The sequence below is a fragment of the Pseudoliparis swirei genome, chromosome 7 (genome assembly GCF_029220125.1).
Source record: "Pseudoliparis swirei isolate HS2019 ecotype Mariana Trench chromosome 7, NWPU_hadal_v1, whole genome shotgun sequence".
Taxonomy (NCBI): Eukaryota; Metazoa; Chordata; class Actinopteri; order Perciformes; family Liparidae; genus Pseudoliparis; species Pseudoliparis swirei.
This window is the reverse complement of record NC_079394.1, coordinates 16,614,812-16,636,187: the sequence shown is the minus strand read 5'-3', so window position 1 is coordinate 16,636,187 and position 21,376 is coordinate 16,614,812. Positions and strand designations below refer to the sequence as shown.

The 21,376-nt window shown below is 42.9% G+C and overlaps 1 protein-coding gene across 1 annotated transcript in view; it reads left to right on the top strand.

Moving 5' to 3' along the window:
* The first annotated feature begins 9,822 nt into the window (after positions 1-9,822).
* Positions 9,823-21,376, top strand: part of adamts3 (ADAM metallopeptidase with thrombospondin type 1 motif, 3) — a 116,533-nt gene continuing 104,979 nt past the window's right edge. Inside the window, exons 1-3 of the mRNA XM_056418120.1 lie at positions 9,823-11,577; positions 11,912-11,933; positions 18,185-18,585. Coding sequence (XP_056274095.1) covers positions 11,515-11,577; positions 11,912-11,933; positions 18,185-18,585 — 486 coding nt within the window. The 5' untranslated portion in view covers positions 9,823-11,514. The remainder of the gene's footprint in view (positions 11,578-11,911; positions 11,934-18,184; positions 18,586-21,376) is intronic.

The window sequence follows — 21,376 nt, the reverse complement described above, 5'->3', positions numbered from 1 at the left end:
TGATTTCCCATAAAGTTTCCCGCGGGTTTGTTTCTGTTGAAGTGAGAGAGAGGGAGACGGGTTGAGAGTGGTGTGTCAGGGATGGATGTATATTATTGATACTGACTACAGTTCAACCTGAAATGTGTTTGACAGGCGCACTAAAAAATATATGTAACTCAAGTATCTTTCACAAATATTCCAACACAGGTGAGGGAAAACCTCTTGATGAAAGACGGTTGAAATTTAAAAAGGTTACGTTTAAGTTCATAAACAGACGAAGGTAATGTCTATTTTCATTGAAGCAGCTGTCCGGAAAAAAAATTCCTCACACTGTTCAATGATAAGCTATATAGTATGCTATATCTTGGTTTGTACTTCATATTAAAGCTGCATGAATTGAATTCTAGCCACTAGAGGGCAGAAAATCTCCAGAGCAAGCTGACGGATGCACCGCTCTGACATATTGCCCATTAAAAATCTACTCCACTCATCCAGAGTACTCAGAGCAGCATCATCATTCATATATTTTGTTTTCCTTTCAACTGGAGTGGTGACAGTGAGCCAACCCCGTAAATGTGTCCTTAACCAGAACAATGAGCTTCAAGAGGCCTCCGTGTTCTGCAGAGCTGTGAAGTGATGAATCCATGTCCCTGGAGGTTTAATTATCACACCTGTATTCTTTTGATTACCAGGCCCAACGTGTTGCATAGGAAGGATTATGAGAAAGAGGGAGTGTTGCTCCATTGTATCTTTTTCGAAAAAGCACCTTAAATCAAACTCTGTTTGAGTCCGGGGGAACGCTCCTACCAAAACATCCTGTTCCATAAGGGAGGATTATGGCTGTCTCTGGAAGTTCAGTTGAGCCTGTTGTGCGAGTTATGGGATGCAACACATGCGGCCGGATAAAAAAGTTAAATGATGGCAGGAGAAAGCTTAAAGAAAAGAAATCCATTGTTGGAGCATTAATTCAAATTGCATACAGCAGGCCAAACCAGTGTAAAAAGAAGAGAAAGAAACTGCTTAATTGACGTCTTTCACTGCGTTAAAGAAAGAAAAAGGTCAACCCCCTGCGCTCGTCATCAGTGACGCCGTGACCGTCCACTTGGCAGCGGCCTGAGCACATCATCTGATCCCACCATGATTTGGTGGGATCAGATGCATGAAAACAGACAAGAAAACGTTTGCAAAGAGAATGCCGGTCTAATCAACGGGCTCTTCATGTGTTCTCATATGCACACTGTTGTCAAACAATGTAACACAGGAATTAGAAGAGATGCTCACAGCTTCATGCAATTAAAATATATGAAGGGCAGTGGGGAAACGGCTCGAGGAGAAATCTTCAGAAATCAAAACAAAAATTATTTTGTGTTATATTTGGTAAGACATTTATCTTTATGAAGTTTTAACTGGCAACAATATGGAGAGTAAGCGATCCTTTCCTTGTAGTGAGTGGTGGAAGTACCCTTTCTACTTCTACTCCTTATTTCTAAGGGAAATATTGCACTTTTTACACCACAACTTTTATGATTTTTAGACACAGAATATACCATATTTTGGTTGTAATGGGAGCCAGCTGATCAAGACGGGAGGAGAGTGTTTTATTGTAGTAGTTTACGAGATCGGAGGGATTATCAGACATGGTACTGGCAAGAGAGGCTGAAAGTTGTGGAGGAGATAGTTTTGAGATTTCTGAAGGATATATTGCGCTTGGCTCTAGGGATGGGGATAGTGATGTCAATATCCATGGGGATAGCTGAGGTATTGTGAGTCCAGTGGAGCAGACCAAAGTCATTTTGCAGCTAACTTTGCTGAACTGAATTTCCCCTTGGGGATTAATAAAGTATATATCTATCTATCGATCTATCTATCTGAAAAACACAGTGTGAAAGTTTGAAGACAAAAACACGGACAACTTCCAGACAGGACAACACCTTGGTTGCTACCTGTCAATCAAAAGGTAGCCCTGCCCTAAAGCGTCCCCTGCTTTATGGTCTATTTGGCACTAAATGACCATAATGTACTAAATGATGACATCATGCTGTATAGAAGAAGACTTGAAACTAGTGATTGAGACAAACTCACATTTACAATGTTTCCTGAGGGAATACATCCAGAGAGAAGTCATTTATATAGACTTCTATACAACCAGAGGAGTCGCCCCCCTGGTGGTCAGGAGAGAGAATGCAGCTTTAACATATGAAGCATAGACTTCTATACAACCAGAGGAGTCACCCCCTGGTGGTCAGAGAGCATGCAGCTGTGACACATGAAGCATAGACTTCTAGTCTTTTAGCGTCATTACAGTGCTAAGTTGACATTGTATCATGTATGCAACCATCAATACATATTTAAGACCTTTCTCGTGGTTCTCGTAGTCTGAAATGATAAAGTCAGCCTGGAAAAAGTGTCACTTTTAATTCAGTTGGTGATGATGAGCTGGCTTCAGCTGCAGCAACAGTTTTAATTCCAGCATGCTGCAGACTAAAAAGTGAAAGCTCTGCTTTTGTCTGAACTCATTATTTCAACAACAACAAAAGCTTTAATTTCACGTGTTAATTCTGCCACGCTTGTTACACAGTAAACTGCCTCCATTAATTGCTCGACTTGGAAAAGGTTGACAGGCGTAGCGACCGCAGCTGAGCTTCTGCCGGCCCCTCTGGTTTTGATATCGTAGTCTTGACGTCACTTCACCTTCAATTGCATTTTTTAAAAAAGTGCCGTCAAAAGGAAAACGCCTCCTTAGCGTCGAGCGCATATCGGTGCTGTGAAGACGTTGGCGAGGTTTCCAGGCTGAAATGTAGACGCCTATGAGGGACGTTGCGGGTCTGCAAGTCTTTGTGGGGCTGGTCTGCACGGCTGTGGAGGGTCCTTGAAATTCACAGGCTGTCAGAGGCTCTTACTGGTTCTGTTTCCATAGAAACGGCAGAGGGATGGTGGGAATCGAGGAATGCGGCGGGAAAAAAAACAGCGGTTGCATTCCCATGTGCCGAGAGATCCATCCACGTTTTCATTTAATGAGGGAGAAACTGCTAAATAATGGAAAGAGTCGTCACCTGCTGAGGCCCTGGCTAACGAGCTCAATACAGAACAACAGGAGGAGGCGGTGGTGGAAGAAGTAAAGTACTTTATCTGAAGTGGAAATACAAGTTAAAAATATACTGAAAGTACCATCTCGTTATGCAGAAAGACATATTTATTACATCAGTGGAATGTAATGATTGATGCACAGACGTGTTCAACACATTAATGTTGTAGCCGTCGAGACTTTATTCATATTAATGCATCATAATTAATTTGTTTATTAGTATTTTTTAGTAATAATCTAGATCTGAAAGTAACTGGCAACTAGGTGCAGTGAAAAACAAGTAGTATGGAGTGAAAACTCTAAAACGTACCTCCACATTTTACTGAAGTCAATGCACTGTCAACAAGTATTATGAGAGCTAAAGAAACACATTTAAACAAAAAAATTTAAAGCAGTGAAATGATAAAAAATGTATTATGAACTTTTATAAATACATTTATAGAAATTTAATACAAGTTAATGTTAATGAAATGTGACATAAGCAATATTATAAATGTAACGCACGTTACATTCAAAATGCTCCGATGTGCAATTCATTCAAAAGAAATGAAAGAGAAATCAAGAAAAGGGAAATGCGCAATTTCTTTAATAAAATGAGATTCTAGTTGTCTGAGAATATTTACTGCACATCAGATTTGGGCTCATTGGATAATTAATGCCTGTTATCGGACTCTGTCCCTCCGTGGACACGGTGGGTCTAAAGTCGCCGAGAGAAAACGATCCATTAGCTCGATGGCACAACATTGTGGGGCTCTCAGGGGCCTCTAAAATACATCCAAATAGAGACCACAGGGGGCTTCATTCTGAGAAGCTCGAGGATTGACAACACTTCCTCCACAGTTGGCACAGTTTGTTTTGACAGGATTTCGTATGACAATTCAACATTTTACTCCCAGTAGTCATGTGCCCCCAGAGATCACCTCTCAATCAGAGATTCGCACTGCATTTCTGTTTCCCATTTATTCTGAAGATATTCGAGTCGTTCTTACCACGTGGTCCATTTAGCAGCTTTTAATCGTATCTCAAGGTCTTCTTCAGCCTGTTGGAGTTGTCGTGAGATTGCGTGTTAATAATTTGACGGTATTTATTCTCGCACTTTGGCTTCAAAGCTGAGGTTCACTTCTTAACTTTTCCTCGCTACAAGACGTCTTTATAGTTGCTCTCCTGGAGCTTTTGATCGTCTCACATGGTTTTCATCTGCACGCTTATCTCGACATTGTAGATACTCAAATTTGAACAGCAGCAAATAAACGAGATAAAACAAATCGGCATCCATTAACAGAATCAATAGCGACCGTTAAAAAAAAACTTTTGCCGCTTTAAAGCAACGATCACACAGATTCCTTTGCTTTGTAATAACTTCTTGAGGCTTTTCCCCATTTCCACTCACCAGCTTTCTGCGTTCACCACGAACCTGAAGTGACCTGCAACATGAAAGAGTTTTAACGAGTTCATTGTTCACGTTTTCTATACGTCTTCTAACTCTGCATCAACCCGAGTCGGTGGGAAGATGCAAAGGTCACAGAGGGTAAATATCGGCGAGACGTTTTAAATGTACGGTCTTTTCAAAAGCCGTTTGGGCTCGTTGAAAGAACATCTCGAAGCTATCAATCATGTTTCCAATAGCAGTACTTTTATGATCCTTTCATGTTCACATGGTAACGCACTGATGTGGCGACCACTCGGTTTATCTCTCTACTGTTCCCAGACAATTCTATTTCGCGGGCGCTCATGCTTACTTACGGAAGACGCCGCGGAAAACAAAGTAGCTTGAGAAATATAAATGGTTTCCATTGAGGAGAAGGCAGCATTTGGGTGGGTGGGGGGGGGGGGGGTGTATGACAACCACCTTTTAAATTATATCAGATCCCAGCGCTTCCCTCCCTCTGCTGGAATGTCTCCTTTTTGGGGGGGGGGGGGTTTTATTGCCTCACCTTCCCTCTGTTGTGGTGACACTAGTGGTGGTGGATGGGTGGGGGGGCGGTGGGGAACCCGGCGCTGACCCCCATGGGGGTGGGGGGGGGGGCATCTGCTCTCTGCTCTCTGCTCCACCACCTAGATAGCACATTGTGACTCCGGCATAACTTGGTACCGTCGTACGTCACAAGTTATTGTGTCTCGGGGGACAAAAGCGTCCAAAAGAGAGAAAAGAAAACAATCCAGACACCTCCTCCTGAAACGGCCCCGGCCTCGCCCCCTTTTATAATGCAAGTGGGGGTCCGCATTGTTCCCGACGCGCCGATAGTTGTCGTTTTAGAGAACTTTTTTTTCAAAGCGCATACCTCTCCGTCTTGTAATTAGGTTAGACCGCCGCTCCCCTCTTGTCTGGACTCTCCGATGGCTCCGTCCTCTCGGCGGGGCATTGCTCTCATTCTGTAAAATTACACAAATTACGCTCGCATGTCAAGAGCCCATGCATTCATTTTCTTTATCCCCCGACTACCAGTTAGCTAAAACCCCGAGGCGCGCGATTAAAGGCTTTGGAAACAACGGGGTTCCTCTGGGGCCGCAAATATAATTTGTGTTTTTGTTTTTTTTCTTGTCTACCTCCTTGTAAAAATATCTGGCAAGACACCAACAAAGAGTTGCAGCCCCTTTATGGCGTGTACAGTCCAGGTGCATTTTTATTCTACTAGAAAAAGTGTAATTTTACTCCCACAGCCCTTAATAATTGTTCCTGTTCTTCCGGGTTCTCCTTGTTACGATTGTTATAATCGTCGTCGGTTGTCATGTAAACCTTTTTCTGAATTTTTCAATTTCATATCGTGCTTATTTGAAGCTGAACGTCTGAATGATGTCCTTTCGTGGAATACGTCCTTCCGTCCTTAACTTTTAAGGAGCGGTGCCACAATGCTGAGGAGCACTCCGTGTTCTCGCCTCCTCTCCAGCAGCTGTCAAAGGAAAGCAGTGTTTTGGGAGAGGGGAATGTAATTGGACGTAAAGCACAGCGCTCGAGGAGATGCACTAATTTACCTTCTGCCAGAGAATAGAAGTGACCGAAGAAGTTCACTAGAGGAGGAATGGGGGGGGGGTCTTTTATTGGAACAGCATGAAGAACAGGAAATAGGGTCATGCTGTTATTTTGAGACCCGTATAAAAACGAAATGACGGCAATCTTTTCCACTTTCTTTTTCTCTCTAGAAAAGAAATACCGGACATGAAAAAAGACACAATGAAATCCCTACTTGAGTGAAATGCTGTTTCACACTTAAAAAAAAAAAATCTGCAATACAAATCCAAACGGTGCCGCATTGTGGGGCCTGCTTTCAAATTTGCCTCTCGTCAAATCCGCTGCCAATCGTAATGGCGACTTATTTGTCTGGATCTATGGTTTTGCGAGTAAAGACCAGATGTCCAGACTCCAGGAGGCCAAGAAGAAGGGAAGCCCCGAGGCGGCGGGGTTTTCGAGGATGGACAGGAAGTGGATAAACTAACAAACCCCGTGACTCGCCTCCCACACCTCTGGCTGGTTCTTCATCCATTACACTCAGTCCAGACCTTTTGGGACGACTCTTGTTTATTCCCCCTCCACCCAACCCCTTCACCCAGTTTCTCTCACCTTCCCCTGCCGCTTCCTCTCTCCCACGGCGGCCAGGCCATGAGGCGTGCAGATGTGCCGGTTAATTAGTTTTTTTTTCCTTATCTGCCTGGCGGCTCACGTCCAGTCCGGGGCCCTCGAGGGCCGACTCAATCACGGGGCACAAACAACGGCGGCGGCAGCTTGGCGTGTTATTTTTTTGCCCCGCCTTCTGACTTATCTGGGTTCTTTTTTTGATTCATTCTGTGACAGATTGAAGAGGTGGCTTTGTGTCAGAGAGAGAAAGAGAGAGAGAGAGAAATGAACAGAATGTCTTGACACGGCCCTCTAACAGCCTAACCCAATAAAAGCGGTGATATATGATCATGTGTCTTCCATATGTGATGCTGCACAGTCCGACAGTCCGTTCTCTTTCTACGAACAACGGGTGAAAGAGAGCGGTGTGGGGTGGGGCCCGAACTCTCTGAGATGAACCTGTACGGATGTTCTGGATGTTCTACCAGTCAATCTGGACTCGTCAATATAAAAGGTTTGTCTAGACGTCTGGTCTCCGATCTTTAGCCAGAAGCCTTTAAACCAAAAGAAGCAACGTTTCAGTTTATAGACGTCTACGTTTTGACACGAGCTTCGTTTTTATTTAACGTCGTCGTAGTTTGGGAGTGAACGGTTTGTGAAGTTTTCAAGGCAATCAAGTCTTTATGCTTGTTTGATTTAAATTCCTGAATAAATATGCTCACGAGGACCGTGGTGGCACGTATGAGCCTTAAGTCCAAGTTTAAGAACCGTAGATTTCTAAAAGAGACGCTCGCAGAGCTAAAAAGTCAAATTTTTAAGGACAGAAATTCAACATTCTCTGACTGCAGCTTCCTAAATGTCACTATTTTCTGGCGTCTTCACTCGGACAGTAAACCGAAGACTTTTTGAAGGGTGTGGACAAAACGAGACATTTGAGCACGTCTTCTTGAGCTTTTGGGAGACGCTGATTAATTTGACCATTCTATGACATTCAACCTCCTGTTACCTTTGGGGTCAATTTGGCCATGTTTAACATGTCTCAAAATATATGATTGACATGTTTTTTGCTTCTTATTTCATAACTTTTCCTAATTTACACAACGTTGTTTTGGATGATACTGAGGTCACTATAACATGCAATTATATAATCTTCAAAAAACATTAGGGCCCTAATATAACCATAGTGCGAAAACCACTGATAGTGCATACATAATGTGGGGAGGGAAAACAAAGCACACAAAGTACCTGACACTTCAACTTGGGAAATAATTAGAATTATAATCATTTACTCGAGGTTTAAATTGCTGGAGTCGAATTGACCTCAAGGGTAAAAGATATTAGTACATTTGAAGGGAACAGAAGGGTTAATAAACCCAACGACTAATGTGAAGGACAATGGGTTTTCATGTCATTTGGACTTTTGGAAGAGTCTCTCTTTTCGGGCCTTTGCGCCATTCTTATATCGTCTCTCCTGGTGCAGCGTATAGGTTTGATCTCCTTGCTTTTCCTCATCTGTGCCGGTGGTGCCTTTGAGCAAGGCCTCTGACCAGTGATCTCGCCGACAGTCCTCCTCCTCACATTTCCACAGGTTTCTCTCCCCGGTGGAGGGTCGGCTCTTTCAAATAAAAACCGCTTTGGGTTTATCGACGGTGAGAAGTTCAAAACAGTAAAAAAAAACATGCGAAGGTCAAAGGTGAAAAAACGCCCTGAGGAATATTTCTAGACAGGATGTTCTTTACTTTACCTCCGGGAAAGTCGGTACCGCTTCTCCTGGTGGAGGCTGGTTGTCAGGTGGAGGTGCATTTTGCTGGAGGATACCACAGAAGAAATGGTGGGAAGTGTGTACACTGTACACTTTATGCTACTTTATACGTTGGCCTCACAACATCTATTGTATTAGAAAACGTAATCTGGAAACGCATTCAAAATGTATTTCTTGTGACCTAAATTAGTAAAAATATGTTGAACCAGCTTTAAAAGAATTAACAAAAGCCATTGAAGCCAAACTAACCTTCCCTCAAAGACGTAAATGTATCCTATATACAAACTAAATAAAGATTAAGGGTAATACAGATTATAAATAGACTTTTTTACTTACTATTTTATTCACACACACACACACACAGTTTAACTGCATCCAGAGTAGTCTAAACGCTCTCCGTCTCCTATGCTAATGCACCTTAAGTGCCATATATAATATTAATGTCAATCGCAGTGGGAGCTTTTCTGCAGAACCATTACTGAGGAGACTCGACTGCGAGTTAAGGAATAAAAGTGACTTCTTTTTTTATATCCATCCCGATGTGCGCGTATACGCCGGCATCGGAGCTCTGCGGCGCGCGAGACGGAGAACAAAGAGGTGTTAACGCGACACGTAGAGACAGAATGACATGCTGCTGTGTAGAGACGATCAACATCAGATCGGTCAAGTACGCAAAGGCGCGAAGTAACACAAGTGGCATTACGCATTGTTGATTATCTTCGCGCATGCGTACCTGCATACCAGTTATGTGCACCCCTGAATATATATATATATATATGTGTATATCTAAGTGTATATATATATGTGTATATATATGTATATATATATGTGTATATATAAATGTATATATATGTGTATATATATATATGTGTATAATATATATATACAGGACTGTCTCAGAAAATTAGAATATTGTGATGAAGTTCTTTATTTTCTGTAATGCAATTCAAAAAACAAAAATGTCATGCATTCTGGATTCATTACAAATCAACTGAAATATTGCAAGCCTTTTATTCTTTTAATATTGCTGATTATGGCTTACAGTTTAAGAAAACTCAAATATCCTATCTCTAAATATTAGAATATCATGAAAAAGTATACTAGTAGGGTATTAAACAAATCACTTGAATTGTCTAATTAACTCGAAACACCTGCAAGGGTTTCCTGAGCCTTGACAAACACTCAGCTGTTATAAATCTTTTTTTTTACTTGGTCTGAGGAAATATTAAAATTTTATGAGATAGGATTTTAGAGTTTTCTTACTGTAAGCCATAATCAGCAATATTAAAAGAATAAAAGGCTTGCAATATTTCAGTTGATTTGTAATGAATCCAGAATGCATGACATTTTTGTTTTTTGAATTGCATTACAGAAAATAAAGAACTTCATCACAATATTCTAATTTTCTGAGACAGTCCTGTATATATGTATATATATATCTGTATATATATGTGTTTAGCCACTCTCACATGCGGTTCATGAACTATATATCCAGGTGTTGGAATATATTAAACGTTGCAGACAATGACAGAACAGATAAAGGAAAATAAAGCTCTTTAAAAAGAAAGAAAGACACTTATAAAACAGAAATAGACCATTAGTCTAAATCCAGAGTCCTTTGAGTCGTAATTGAGAGCCGCGGTCACAACTTCTACCTAGAGGGTCACAATATTATTTTAAAAAAGCTTTTTTCAGATCTCTATTATACTTTTTTTTCTACCCATTTTACTGAAGAAATATAAAAAATACTTTCACTTCTCTCGAATCGAGAAAAGACATCTGGGGAATAAAAAAATCATTCTTTGGTTGAAGTCCTCACAACTACTCTCCGAATACTTGAGTACAGGCGCGTTTACGTAGTTTAAGGGGATCGAGGTTCAATCTCATGGCTTTCAGAGGGACATTATTATGGCTTTAATTAATGACTTCTTTTAGGTTTCTGGATTAGAAATGTGTTAACATCGCTCTCCTCTTCAATAACAATTTATTGAACTAAATTATTATTGCTCGTATTACTTACTTTTAATGGTTTATATTACTTACTTCTAATAGTATGTATTACTTTGAATGCGCTGCACTGGAGCTTCACATTGTGTGTATTGTGTGTTCTTCTTACCACACATCCTGTATTGGTTGTTATTGTTTTATAGTTATTGTTTTATGGTTATTATGGTCTGTCAAGGGACTACATATGCGAATTAGCTGAAGCTACAATCTGCTACAAATGGTGACATTTATGTTTTAACTATATGGTCCCTTTTAAATAAAGATAATAACAATAACGGGTTACTTCATTTTCATTGTGCCAAAACATTCACGTGTAAACATCCGATATTTCAAACGAGGCTTTTGGATATTTCATATTCGACACATGTATAAAATATGCAGAAGGGATATTTTATTTAGCCTATAGCTAGTTTTTTGCTGTCATGGTGATAGATCTTCTTCCATAGACCTTCCCCTCCACGTGCTCTGCAGCTTCATGTTCCATCTTCATCTGGTTTAAGTGTTTTAAATACTGGATTCATCCTTCAGACACATATTTCATGTCTATCTCTGGGCTTTGAGACCGGGCTCATAAACTATGAAAGTTACTGTGGAAAGAAAGTTCACGTTATCACGGCTCCCTCTATCCTGTCCTGGGATGAAGCTGGGGGAAGAGGGAGTTCTTCCTCCTCCTCTTCCTCCTCGGTCCTTGCTATGTGTTTCGGGCTCGTGGACAGGGGCATCGTGACGTCACGCAGGGTTGGTCTTGCCCTTTTTATTAGCCCAGGGAGCGGAGTGCCAGGTCGCAAAGAGCTCCACACTGCAGCTCTGTGCGGCCGGCGGCGGAGGGGACGTCCGACTAACTTCCACCTCAACCAACAACACAACAACAACACAAAGAAAACAACAACAAAAAGAAAAGGGGAACACTTTCTAGTAACTTGGAGAGAGATAAAGAAACAAAACACTAACTGACTTGACAAAGTGTCGCAACTCGCCTCACTCCTACTTTATGAAACTTTTTTACGTGTTTTTTCGTCATTTTCTTGTGCTGCACATCTGCGTTGATAACTTCAAGCGTTGAGAGTTTACTTTCTTTTTTTTAAACAACTCTTTTTTTCATTTGCTATCTGACGTCGGGTCGCGATGGCTCCTCCGCTGTCACTCGCGCTGCTCCTCGTCGGACTCGCGTGGACTTCAGCCGACAAGGTAAGAGTCTTAACTTTACCACCCCCCCCTCAAAATTATAATTAAAAAGCAGTCGCGCCGCGGAGAAGTGGCGGCACACGCGGCGATTTATTTCTTTATTTAAATTTTTTTTTTTTTAAACGTCTCCTAACTTCCCCCGTTTGAGGCCGCGCGCACACTGCTTTCTCTGTGAGGACGTGTTGACACTGCACACGCGTGAGCTCCGTTACGTAACACGTGGAATAGAGGCTGTTTTTGTGGTGTATTCTATTTTATTATGTCTTAAAACGTTTTTTAAAGTAAACTTTTGTCATCGACTCTAAACGAGCTCTCTCTCTCTCTCTCTCTTTTGCAGGCTGGCGAAGTAGATAGAGAGGGTAAGTTTATCTTCTTAATAGAGAGGTGTGTGTGTGTGTGTGTGGGGGGTGAGACCTTGGTGCAGTGGGATCAGAGTGGGAGGAGGAGTTAGTGTGTGAGGAGCTCTGTAATACACCCCCCTCCCCCTCCCTTATTCCTTCTGCTATCAGCCCCCACACACACATATACACACACACACAGGCTTGTATATTACACGAGCAAACCGCTTTGAGTGTCTTTGTTATACAGGAAAAGAAAATTCCACTTCTAACTCCTGCACATCTGTTCCCCATCACGAGGTTAGGAAACAAGTGAGCTGCGGCGGCGTCCACGTAGGATCCTTTTACACCCGCCGCTATCTTTTCCCCGGGAGCCCTCCAGGTTTTTTTTTTTTTTTGCATGTAGCGCGCCGCCGTTTTGGCTCTTCTCGTGGACACCCCCCCCCCCCCCCCCCCCCGGCCATCATACACATTATCGCCGTCGTAAAAAAGAAGAAGAAGAAAGCGAGTCATTCTGGCTCGCTTCGTGCGGTTTCTCCAAGTCAACAGGCCTCTAGCGAGGAGACACTTGTAGGGACAGATTACGACCCCCAAGCAGCTTTATGGGAACTTTGTTGCATCCAATAATTTTCTCATATATATATATATATATACTAGGGCTGTGAAACGATTACAATTTTAATCGGATTAATCACAGGTTTTTGTGGATTAATCATGATTAATCACATATTTCCGATATTCTCGGTATATTTTGTGAGAACATAGAGATTTATGACAAAAGACGGATATATACATTTATACATTCTTCTATACAATGGTGCTGCAACTCAGCAGTTATTTAGCAGTTTTCTTCCATATGGAACATTAATACATCTTCATCCTAAACAGAATGTTTAACCCTCCTGTTACCTTTCGGGTCAATTTGACCCCATTCAATGTTTAATGTCGGTGTTCTTTGGGGTCAATTTGACCCCAGGCTGTTTTCACTGTGTCAAACATATAAGAAATATCAACTTTTTTATTTATTTAAAGGGCTATTTAGGTAGTCAACAAACAAACATAAAGTACCTCACACTTAAACTTGGGAAGCAATATTAATTCTAATAATTTTCTGGAGGTTTTAATTGCTGGGGTCAAATTGACCCCGAGGGTAAATTATGTTAGTAAATGTAAAGGTAACAGGAGGGTTAAACAGAGCATTTTTCTCTTGTTTGTCAACCATTAACTCCACCATGATACAATCTAAAGGCCTCTAGTCTTCCTTTAGCAGCTGCTGAGGCAAACTGACTGTGGGGTTTCTTCATGAACTGGGGTCATGATGAAAGGGACGGCGGGGACACCGCTGCAAAGCTGAAACCTCACCGGCCCGGACAGGTGGACAGATTGACAAGTGACTTTTTTTTTGCTCGGACCCGATGCGCACGGAGCTCTGTGGCGAGCGAGACGGAGATCGATAAGTGTTAACGCAATGCGTAATAAAAGAACAAAGACGTGCTCTAGAGAACATGTCAGGGGGCGGGCCAATCTTTTTAATGTCATGCGATCTACCAACACTACGCCGCGATCGACTGGCAGGTCGCGATCGACGTCTTGAGACCCTGATCTACAGGAAGTAAAAGTCGTAACAAGGTTTCCGGAGGTGAACCTGCGGAAGGATCATTACCGATGAACAGACCGTCTGCATGAGAGCGGACATAGTTCAGGTTGAAGAGGTGTATTGGAAGCTCATTTTGCAAGTGACTTTTTTTCCGTCCCGATGTGCGGCGCTGCGCGGCATCCGGGCTCTGCTGCGCGCGAGGCGGAGATCGGAGTCATGTTAACGCGACACTAGAGACAGAATGACATGCTGCTGGAGAGACGACCAACAACAGACGGATTGGAAGCTCATTCTGCGCATGCGTAAAAAAAAAAAAACGATGTTAAACCTGTAATTGAATTAACTGAGTTAACGCGTTATTTTTCACAGCACTAATATATACATACATATATATATATATACATACATACACACACATATATATATATATATACACAGATCATGGGTATGAAACTAAATTCACTCCATGAATTCAGTTCTTCACACTAATCCGACTGAGTTTATCGTATAGATTTGACACCAGTGGTTCAGGTTTACGACTTCCGGGGTCTATTTTTTGGGCCTCAATTGGAAAGTTATGGAGGGATATGAAGGCGTGAGGCCACGGGTCGGATTCGAACCCGAGGCCGTCCCTCCACCAGGTGAGCCACCTGGTGGCTCTTCCTATACAGTACTCTCTCTTTCTCTCTCTCTCTGTGACTGTCATGCCACCTCGAGAGTTTCTGTTTATTTCAAACACTCTCAGGTCCTCCCACCAACAAAGGCGAAGGGGGAGGCGGCCTCACGCGCGTCATATTTAAGGGGTGTTTGTTATGCTATTGATCGCAGCCGAGTGGCCAGGTTCCAACGCCCGGGAGGGGGCGGGGCTTAGACGAGGGTCAAGAAGACGAGCGTCTAGGGGAAACTCTCAATCTTAGAGAAAGAGACTCTCACTCGTAGAGAAAGAAACTCTCACAGTAGAGAAAGAGACTCTCACAGTAGAGAAAGACGATCACAGTAGAGAAGGAGACTCTCACAGTAGAGAAAGAGACTCTCACAGTAGAGAAAGAGACTCTCACAGTAGAGAAAGAGACTCTCACAGTAGAGAGAGACTCTCACAGTAGAGAAAGAGAATCACAGTAGAGAAGGAGACTCTCACAGTAGAGAAGGAGACTCTCACAGTAGAGAAAGAGACTCACAGGAGAGAAGGAGACTCTCACAGTAGAGAAAGAGACTCACAGTAGAGAAAGAGACTCTCACAATAGAGAAAGAGACTCTCACAGTAGAGAAAGAGACTCTCACAGTAGAGAAGGAGACTCTCACAGTAGAGAAAGAGACTCTCACAGTAGAGAAAGAGACTTTCACAGTTGAGAAAGAGGATCACAGGAGAAAAAGAGGATCAGTCGAGAAAGAGACTCTCACAGTAGAGAAGGAGAATCTCACAGTAGAGAAAGAGACTCTCACAGTAGAGAAAGAGGATCACAGTAGAGAAAGAGACTTTCACAGTAGAAAACGAGGACTTTAACCCCTTAGTGGTCACATACCGTGAGCTTGAAGCTGTCGAGTGGTCCTTCAAGGCTGGATGACCCTTAAATCCACCATAATGAAGCAATTCACTTTCCTTTTGACCGATAGTCCACAGACGAGCCGATGGAGCTCAGACCTCGCCAAGGCCGATCCTCCAAAGTCCTCTTCCGAGTTTTCATGAAAATACGGCCAGTAGTTTTTTTCCCTGTAATCCCGCTGACAAAACCTCCTTTTTTTAAAGTAATAATATTAACACAAGAGACAAAGGAGAAGCATGTGACAGCCGGCCCAGTTGGCTGCGATCCCTCCTCTAGAAACCCCTCAGGGAATAATAGGATTTGGGGATCAATTGTTCCCAATTTCAAGTTCGCAAAACGAACAACCGCAACGTCATTATTTATCCTCTCCACCATCTTTTAACGTTTTGCAGCGCCATGTGCGCCCGTCGCCAACATCTGGCTGCAAAGGCACACGTTCATGTTCCATAACCGTCACAACCCAAACTGGTGATGGTTGTGACGTCGATGTTTCTGGACCAGAAGAAGAAGAAAACAAACAATAAGAAAATGTGGAAATATAAAAGAAAAAAGTTTCAGTGAAAGGCTTGTATTGTGAAGGAGTGACGTCATTCACCTCTGACACCATGTTAAGAGTGCCAGTGAAAGGATTACATGCTTTTAGTCCAGCGTGGGAACGGCAGGCTCCGCCCACTTCCAGTAATGAATGAGGATAATTAGCCGACGTAAATAGATTCAACGGGTATTGTTTGATTTTCTAGACGATCTCAAGGATTAAAACTCTAATTGGACTTGAATCCGAAGAAGATAAAAATCGACATGAACGTACAGGTCTGAGATCTGCTCCTCGGACCCGGAGGATAAAGCACTTCACTAATTTCTCGGCTCCTCTACGACTTTTCATCCCCATAACAATGAATTCTCCGTCTAGCCGCACAGGCTTCTGTTCACGCATCGACATCGAGATGAATCCGGAAGGCCTTTGATGTTTTCCCCAAAGATGTTTTATTCATTCTTTTATTCACCACGTTGTCGCGCTGTGATCGTGGTATGAAGCGAGGTCGTCCTCACGAGTGTAATTTGACACCAGGATGATTTCAAGCTTCACAGATTCCACATGGCATTTCATTTTTTTCTCCTCCCGAACATCACAGGACGCCTGACGTCCGCACGAAGATCCTCCAGGAAAACCTTCCTTTACTTTGAAAAGCCAAAAGACTTCCTGGTTCAATCGTTTGAGCACAAATTAGAACAAGAGCCTGAGGGCGGGAAGATAACTCTTCTTCTTCTTCTTTCAGTTTCAAGTTTTTATTGTCACATCCCCTTTTATACAAGTATAATCGGTTTGTGAAATTCTTATGTGCAAAACACCCGACAGCAGTAGCAGACTAAAAAAAGAATAAGAATGAGAATAAACTATACAATATCCACACACAAAAAAAAGAAGAAAGTATTAACAATATATATATAAAACAATGTAATGGAATATACATCATGACAATATATATATATAAAACAATGTAATAAAATATACACTTTTATGAGACAATATATATATATATGTATATACATACAATATATATATACAATATATATATATATAAACAATGTAATAAAATATACACCATGGCCATAGATATTCACAGAATATGTTCTGGTGTGTAGTGTTAATGAGGGTCTCAGTCCTTGTTCAGCAGCCTGATGGCCTGACTGAAGAAGCTGTCCCTCAGTCTGTTTGTCGGCACTTGATACTGCGGTATCGCCTGCCTGACGGTAGAAGGGTGTAAAACTTTCTGCCGGGGTGGTTATTGTCTTTCATCATCCGTTTGGCCCTGGCCACGCACCGCTTGGTGTATATGTCCAGGATGGAGGGAAGCTCACCTCCAACGATGTACTGTGCCGACCGCACCACCCTCTGTAGTGCCCTACGCTCCAGGGCGGTGCAGTTCCCGTACCAGACGGTGATGCAACCTGTCAGAACACTCTCGATGGTACTGGTGTAGAATGTTCTGAGGATGCGGGGGGCCATGTTGAATTTCCTCAGTCGCCTAAGGAAATACAGGCGTTGTTGGGCCCTTTTCACCACGTGAGTGGTGTGCGTGGTCCATGTGAGGTCCTCGGAGATGTGCACGCCGAGGAACTTGAAGCTGCTGACCCTCTCTTCTTGCTCTTCTTTCTGCTCTTCTTCTTGTTCTTGTTCTTCTTCTTGTTCTTTTTCTTCTTGCTCTTCTTCTTGTTCTTGTTGTTCGTCTTGTTGTTCTTGTTCTACTACGTTTTCTTCTCCCTCACCCTTCTTCTTCTCCCCTCTTCTTATTTCTTCTTCCACCTCTTCTTCTTCTTTCTTCTACTTCTCCGTTCTTCTTACTCTTCTTCTTCTCCCTCCTCCTTCTTCTCTCTCCTCCTCCTTTTTCCTCTTCTTCTTTTTTCTCCTTCTTCGCTCTTCTTCTTTTTTCTTCTCCTTCTCTCTACTCTCCCGATCTAGAGGTGTCGTTGCTCAGAGGAGACACATATCCGTCTGTATTTGGTTCTTCATCGTCTGTGATGGTGAACGTCTCTTTGATTATTTATTCATAATGACGGTAGAAAGATGGCCGACGGGGTCAAAAGCTTTAGAAAGATTTAATTACCACATCTGAAGAAAAAAAACACTGAAACCAAACGTAGCCGAGCTCGAGCTCCCAAAGAGGACCAGCTGCTTCGGTTCATGTATATTTAGGTATATTTTGTATTATTAGGTTTATAAACGGCTGGTCACACCAAGCAAAGAAGTCTAAGAGTTTAACATAAAAAAGAAAAAATAATCTTTAACAAAATGTTTATCAATTAATGAATTGTGTTTGTATTATTTCTGAGTGTTGATCCAGTGGAACAGCTGCTGCACGATATCCACATGCGACAGAAACACTGATTCTACCTCTTTCGCTATGAATGAATGAATGAATATATGAATATGAATCAATGTATGAAGGAATCCATAAATGAATGTATGAATGAATGTATGAATCAATGTATGAAGGAATCCATAAATTAACGTATGAATGAAGGAATCTATAGATTAACGTATGAATGAATGTATTTATGAATTAATGAATGTATGAATGAATGAATGAATGAATGCTTGAAGGCCTCACTGTCTCCGTGTCGCTCCACAGAGCAGCTGAGGAGCCGGCTGAAGGAGTACGGCCTCGTGACTCCCTTCAGCACCGACTCCCACGGACACTTCCTGTCGCACCTGCTCTCCGCCGCCCACAGGCAGCGCGTCCGGAGGGCGGCGGCGGCGTTTCCCTCCGGCGACCCCGAGCGCCACCTCTTCTTCAACATCTCCGCCTTCGGGAAGGAGTTCCACCTTCGCCTGCGGCCCAACGTCCGGCTGGTGGCGCCGGGCGCCGTGGTGGAGTGGCACGACGACAGCGACGGGAACGCCAACCGCACGGTGGTGGCGGCGGCGGAGAGGACGCTGCGCCGCGAGCTGCTCAAGACAGACTGCACCTTCGTCGGCGACATCACCGACGTGCCCGGGGCCTCGGTTGCCATTAACAACTGCGACGGACTGGTGAGTCCTCTTCTTCGGCGCCCCCGTAAAGCTCCTCACCCCCAAAACCTTTTCATCCCATGGAGTGCCGTGACCTTATCAACTCTTATTCTCTTTAAGTGTCCGTAACTCCTCCCGCGTTGAGCCTTTTCTCTTCCTCGGGCATGTTTTACAGCACATTGTCCCCCCGGAGATCGTCTTCTGGGCTTTTTTTTGTTAAAGATATTTGTCACGGGTGAGCGGCCACCCCGAAAAACCCTCGTCCCAACGTAAAAAACACCAGTTCTCTTTGTGCATCCTCCCCTTCACCTGTCGTAAAACACTTGAACGGTTAATCGGGTGACGACCTTGGACTGAAGCCAACAAGACGTCTCTCTATTTCAGGGAAACGCCCCAGAAAAAACTTCAAGCAAAGTTCTTCGCTGTTGTGTTTTTTAAGAAGCAACACAAACGGGTCGTCTTTCAACCAGAAGGTCAGCGGTTCGATTCCCGGTGTCCTTGAGCGAGGCACCAAACTCAAAAGTTGCTCCCATCGGGGGTATTTTGCGACTTCTCAAAATTCAGAGGAGGAATTTTTTACGTGAACTAAAAGAGGAAGTGAAACCGGCCCTTTTCCCCTTTAACCCTAATATGGTAACTTATTTCTTACCACAAACAGGAACCAAATATGGTAACTTCTTTTTTATCGCAAAAAGGAACCAAATATGGTAACTTATTTTTTCTCTGCAAACACGAACCAAATATGGTAACTTATTTTTTCTCTGCAAACAGGAACCAAATATGGTCACTTCTTTTGTGTCACAAACAGGAACCAAATATGGTAACCTCGGTGATTTTGATTTTCTACCTAAAAACAATAATGTTTTTTAAGTCAACAACAGTAAAACAGTATTGTTATGTCCTCCAGTAGCACTGTAGTGTTGACATTTTGATCTTTTAAGTGTTTCAATGAGTGCCCTATAAAGGGTTAACGGGTTCACGGCCTCCATCTGGATTCATTAACTTTTCTATACCGTGTTTGACTGCTGCCCACCGAGGTTTAAAGATCGCTCTTTGAAAAGAGATAACTACGCGTCTACAACCTCGACATCAAGTGCCTGCATATCAAGAAAAGACATTTTCCTTTAGGACCGACGAGAAAGAGCGACAGCGAGAACCTTCGGGACTTTTGACTTAAATCATCGTGGAACGTGAATCCAGGCGGGTCTTTTTGTTTGATATCAGTGTGTGTATGTGTATGACCTCTAAGTGATGGTAACTCATTAAAGATGCTTTAAAACGGCTTCTTCTGAGTGCTCTTTACACCATTTCGAGCTAAGTCAGTGTCAGTGAATGAGCCGTTTAAAAAGCCTTTTTGGGGGTTTATAAAGTTATTTAGAGAAACTAAAAGTAAAATGCCAGATCCACTTTATGTTTCAAATGCCATCTAAATAAAAGTAAAAATGGCATCTGAAAGTGATGAATTAGGCGTTTCCTGTTTTTTAAACATCCCCTTTAACAGACTCTTGAACTTCCTGGAAAACAGTTTTTCTTGAGTGTCACGATAAAAAAAGTCAAGATGACAAAATAACCATCACAAGTTTCCCCAGAGTCCAAGTTTATGTCTTCATATTCTTTATTGTTTGCTTTAAAAACAGACAAACATTTAATTGATTTTAACAAATTGGTGGCTTCTTATTTTCTATAGATATAGCCTTAACACATGAAGCAGAGACTTCTATAAAACCAGAGGAGTCGCCCCCTTGTGGTCCGTGAGAATGCAGGTTTAAGACATGATGCATAGACTTCTATACAACCATAGGAGTTGCCCCCTGGTGGTCGGTAGAGAGAATGCAGCTTTAACACATGAAGCATATACTTCTTTACAACCAGAGGAGTCGCTCCCTGGTGGTCAGGAGAGAGAATGCAGGTTTAAGACATAAAGAATAGACTTCTATACAACAAGAGGAGTCGCCTCCTGGTGGTCGGAAGAGAGAATGCAGCTTTAACAAAGAGGCGTAAACTTCTATACAACCAGGAGTCGCCCCCTTGTGGTCAGTAGAGCTAATGCAGCTTAAACACTTAAAGCATTTATTTCTATACAACTAGAGGAGTCGCCCAGTAGAGAGAATGCAGGTTTAAGACACTTTGTTTCACTTTTCAGAACCCGGAGGTTGTGGCAATGTGGCATTTAACATCCAGTTGCGCGTATCAAAGCGTCTGCATGTGCAGCTCTGCATGTGCAGCTCTGCATGTGCAGCTCTGCATGTGCAGCTCTGCATGTGCAGCTCTGCATGTGCAGCTCTGCATGTGCAGCTCTGCACGTGCAGCTCTGCACGTGCAGCTCTGCATGTGCAGCTCTGCATGCATGAAGCCCCGCATGTGCAGCTCTGCATGCATGAAGCCCCACCGTGAGTTCCTGTTTGTAAAATAACCCAGCTGATTAGCGCCTGCCAGTCAAACTCTCAGACTTTCTTTCTATTTCCTCTCGTTCACTCCCAGAACTTAGAATCCCGTCTCCGTGTGAAGCTCTAATAGAATCTCCCTAACAATGATAAAGCCACTCTGACCTTCTACGTCAGTCCTCTGCAGGATTTGGCCGTTTCCTTTCGATTGCAAGCGAGAGGAAGCAGTTCATCACTCGCGGCAGATTCGACATTTATAGTTGAACGTCGCCGGAGATTCCAAAAAGGGGGAGGGGGCACAGGATGTGAGAGTATTTTGCTTTTGTAAATACTGCTCGTGGCAGGATGTCACTTTGAAGACGCCATGGGCCGTCACACGTCTGACGCTCTGCCCGGCGGAGGATGAGTGGGGAGTCATTTCAGTATCA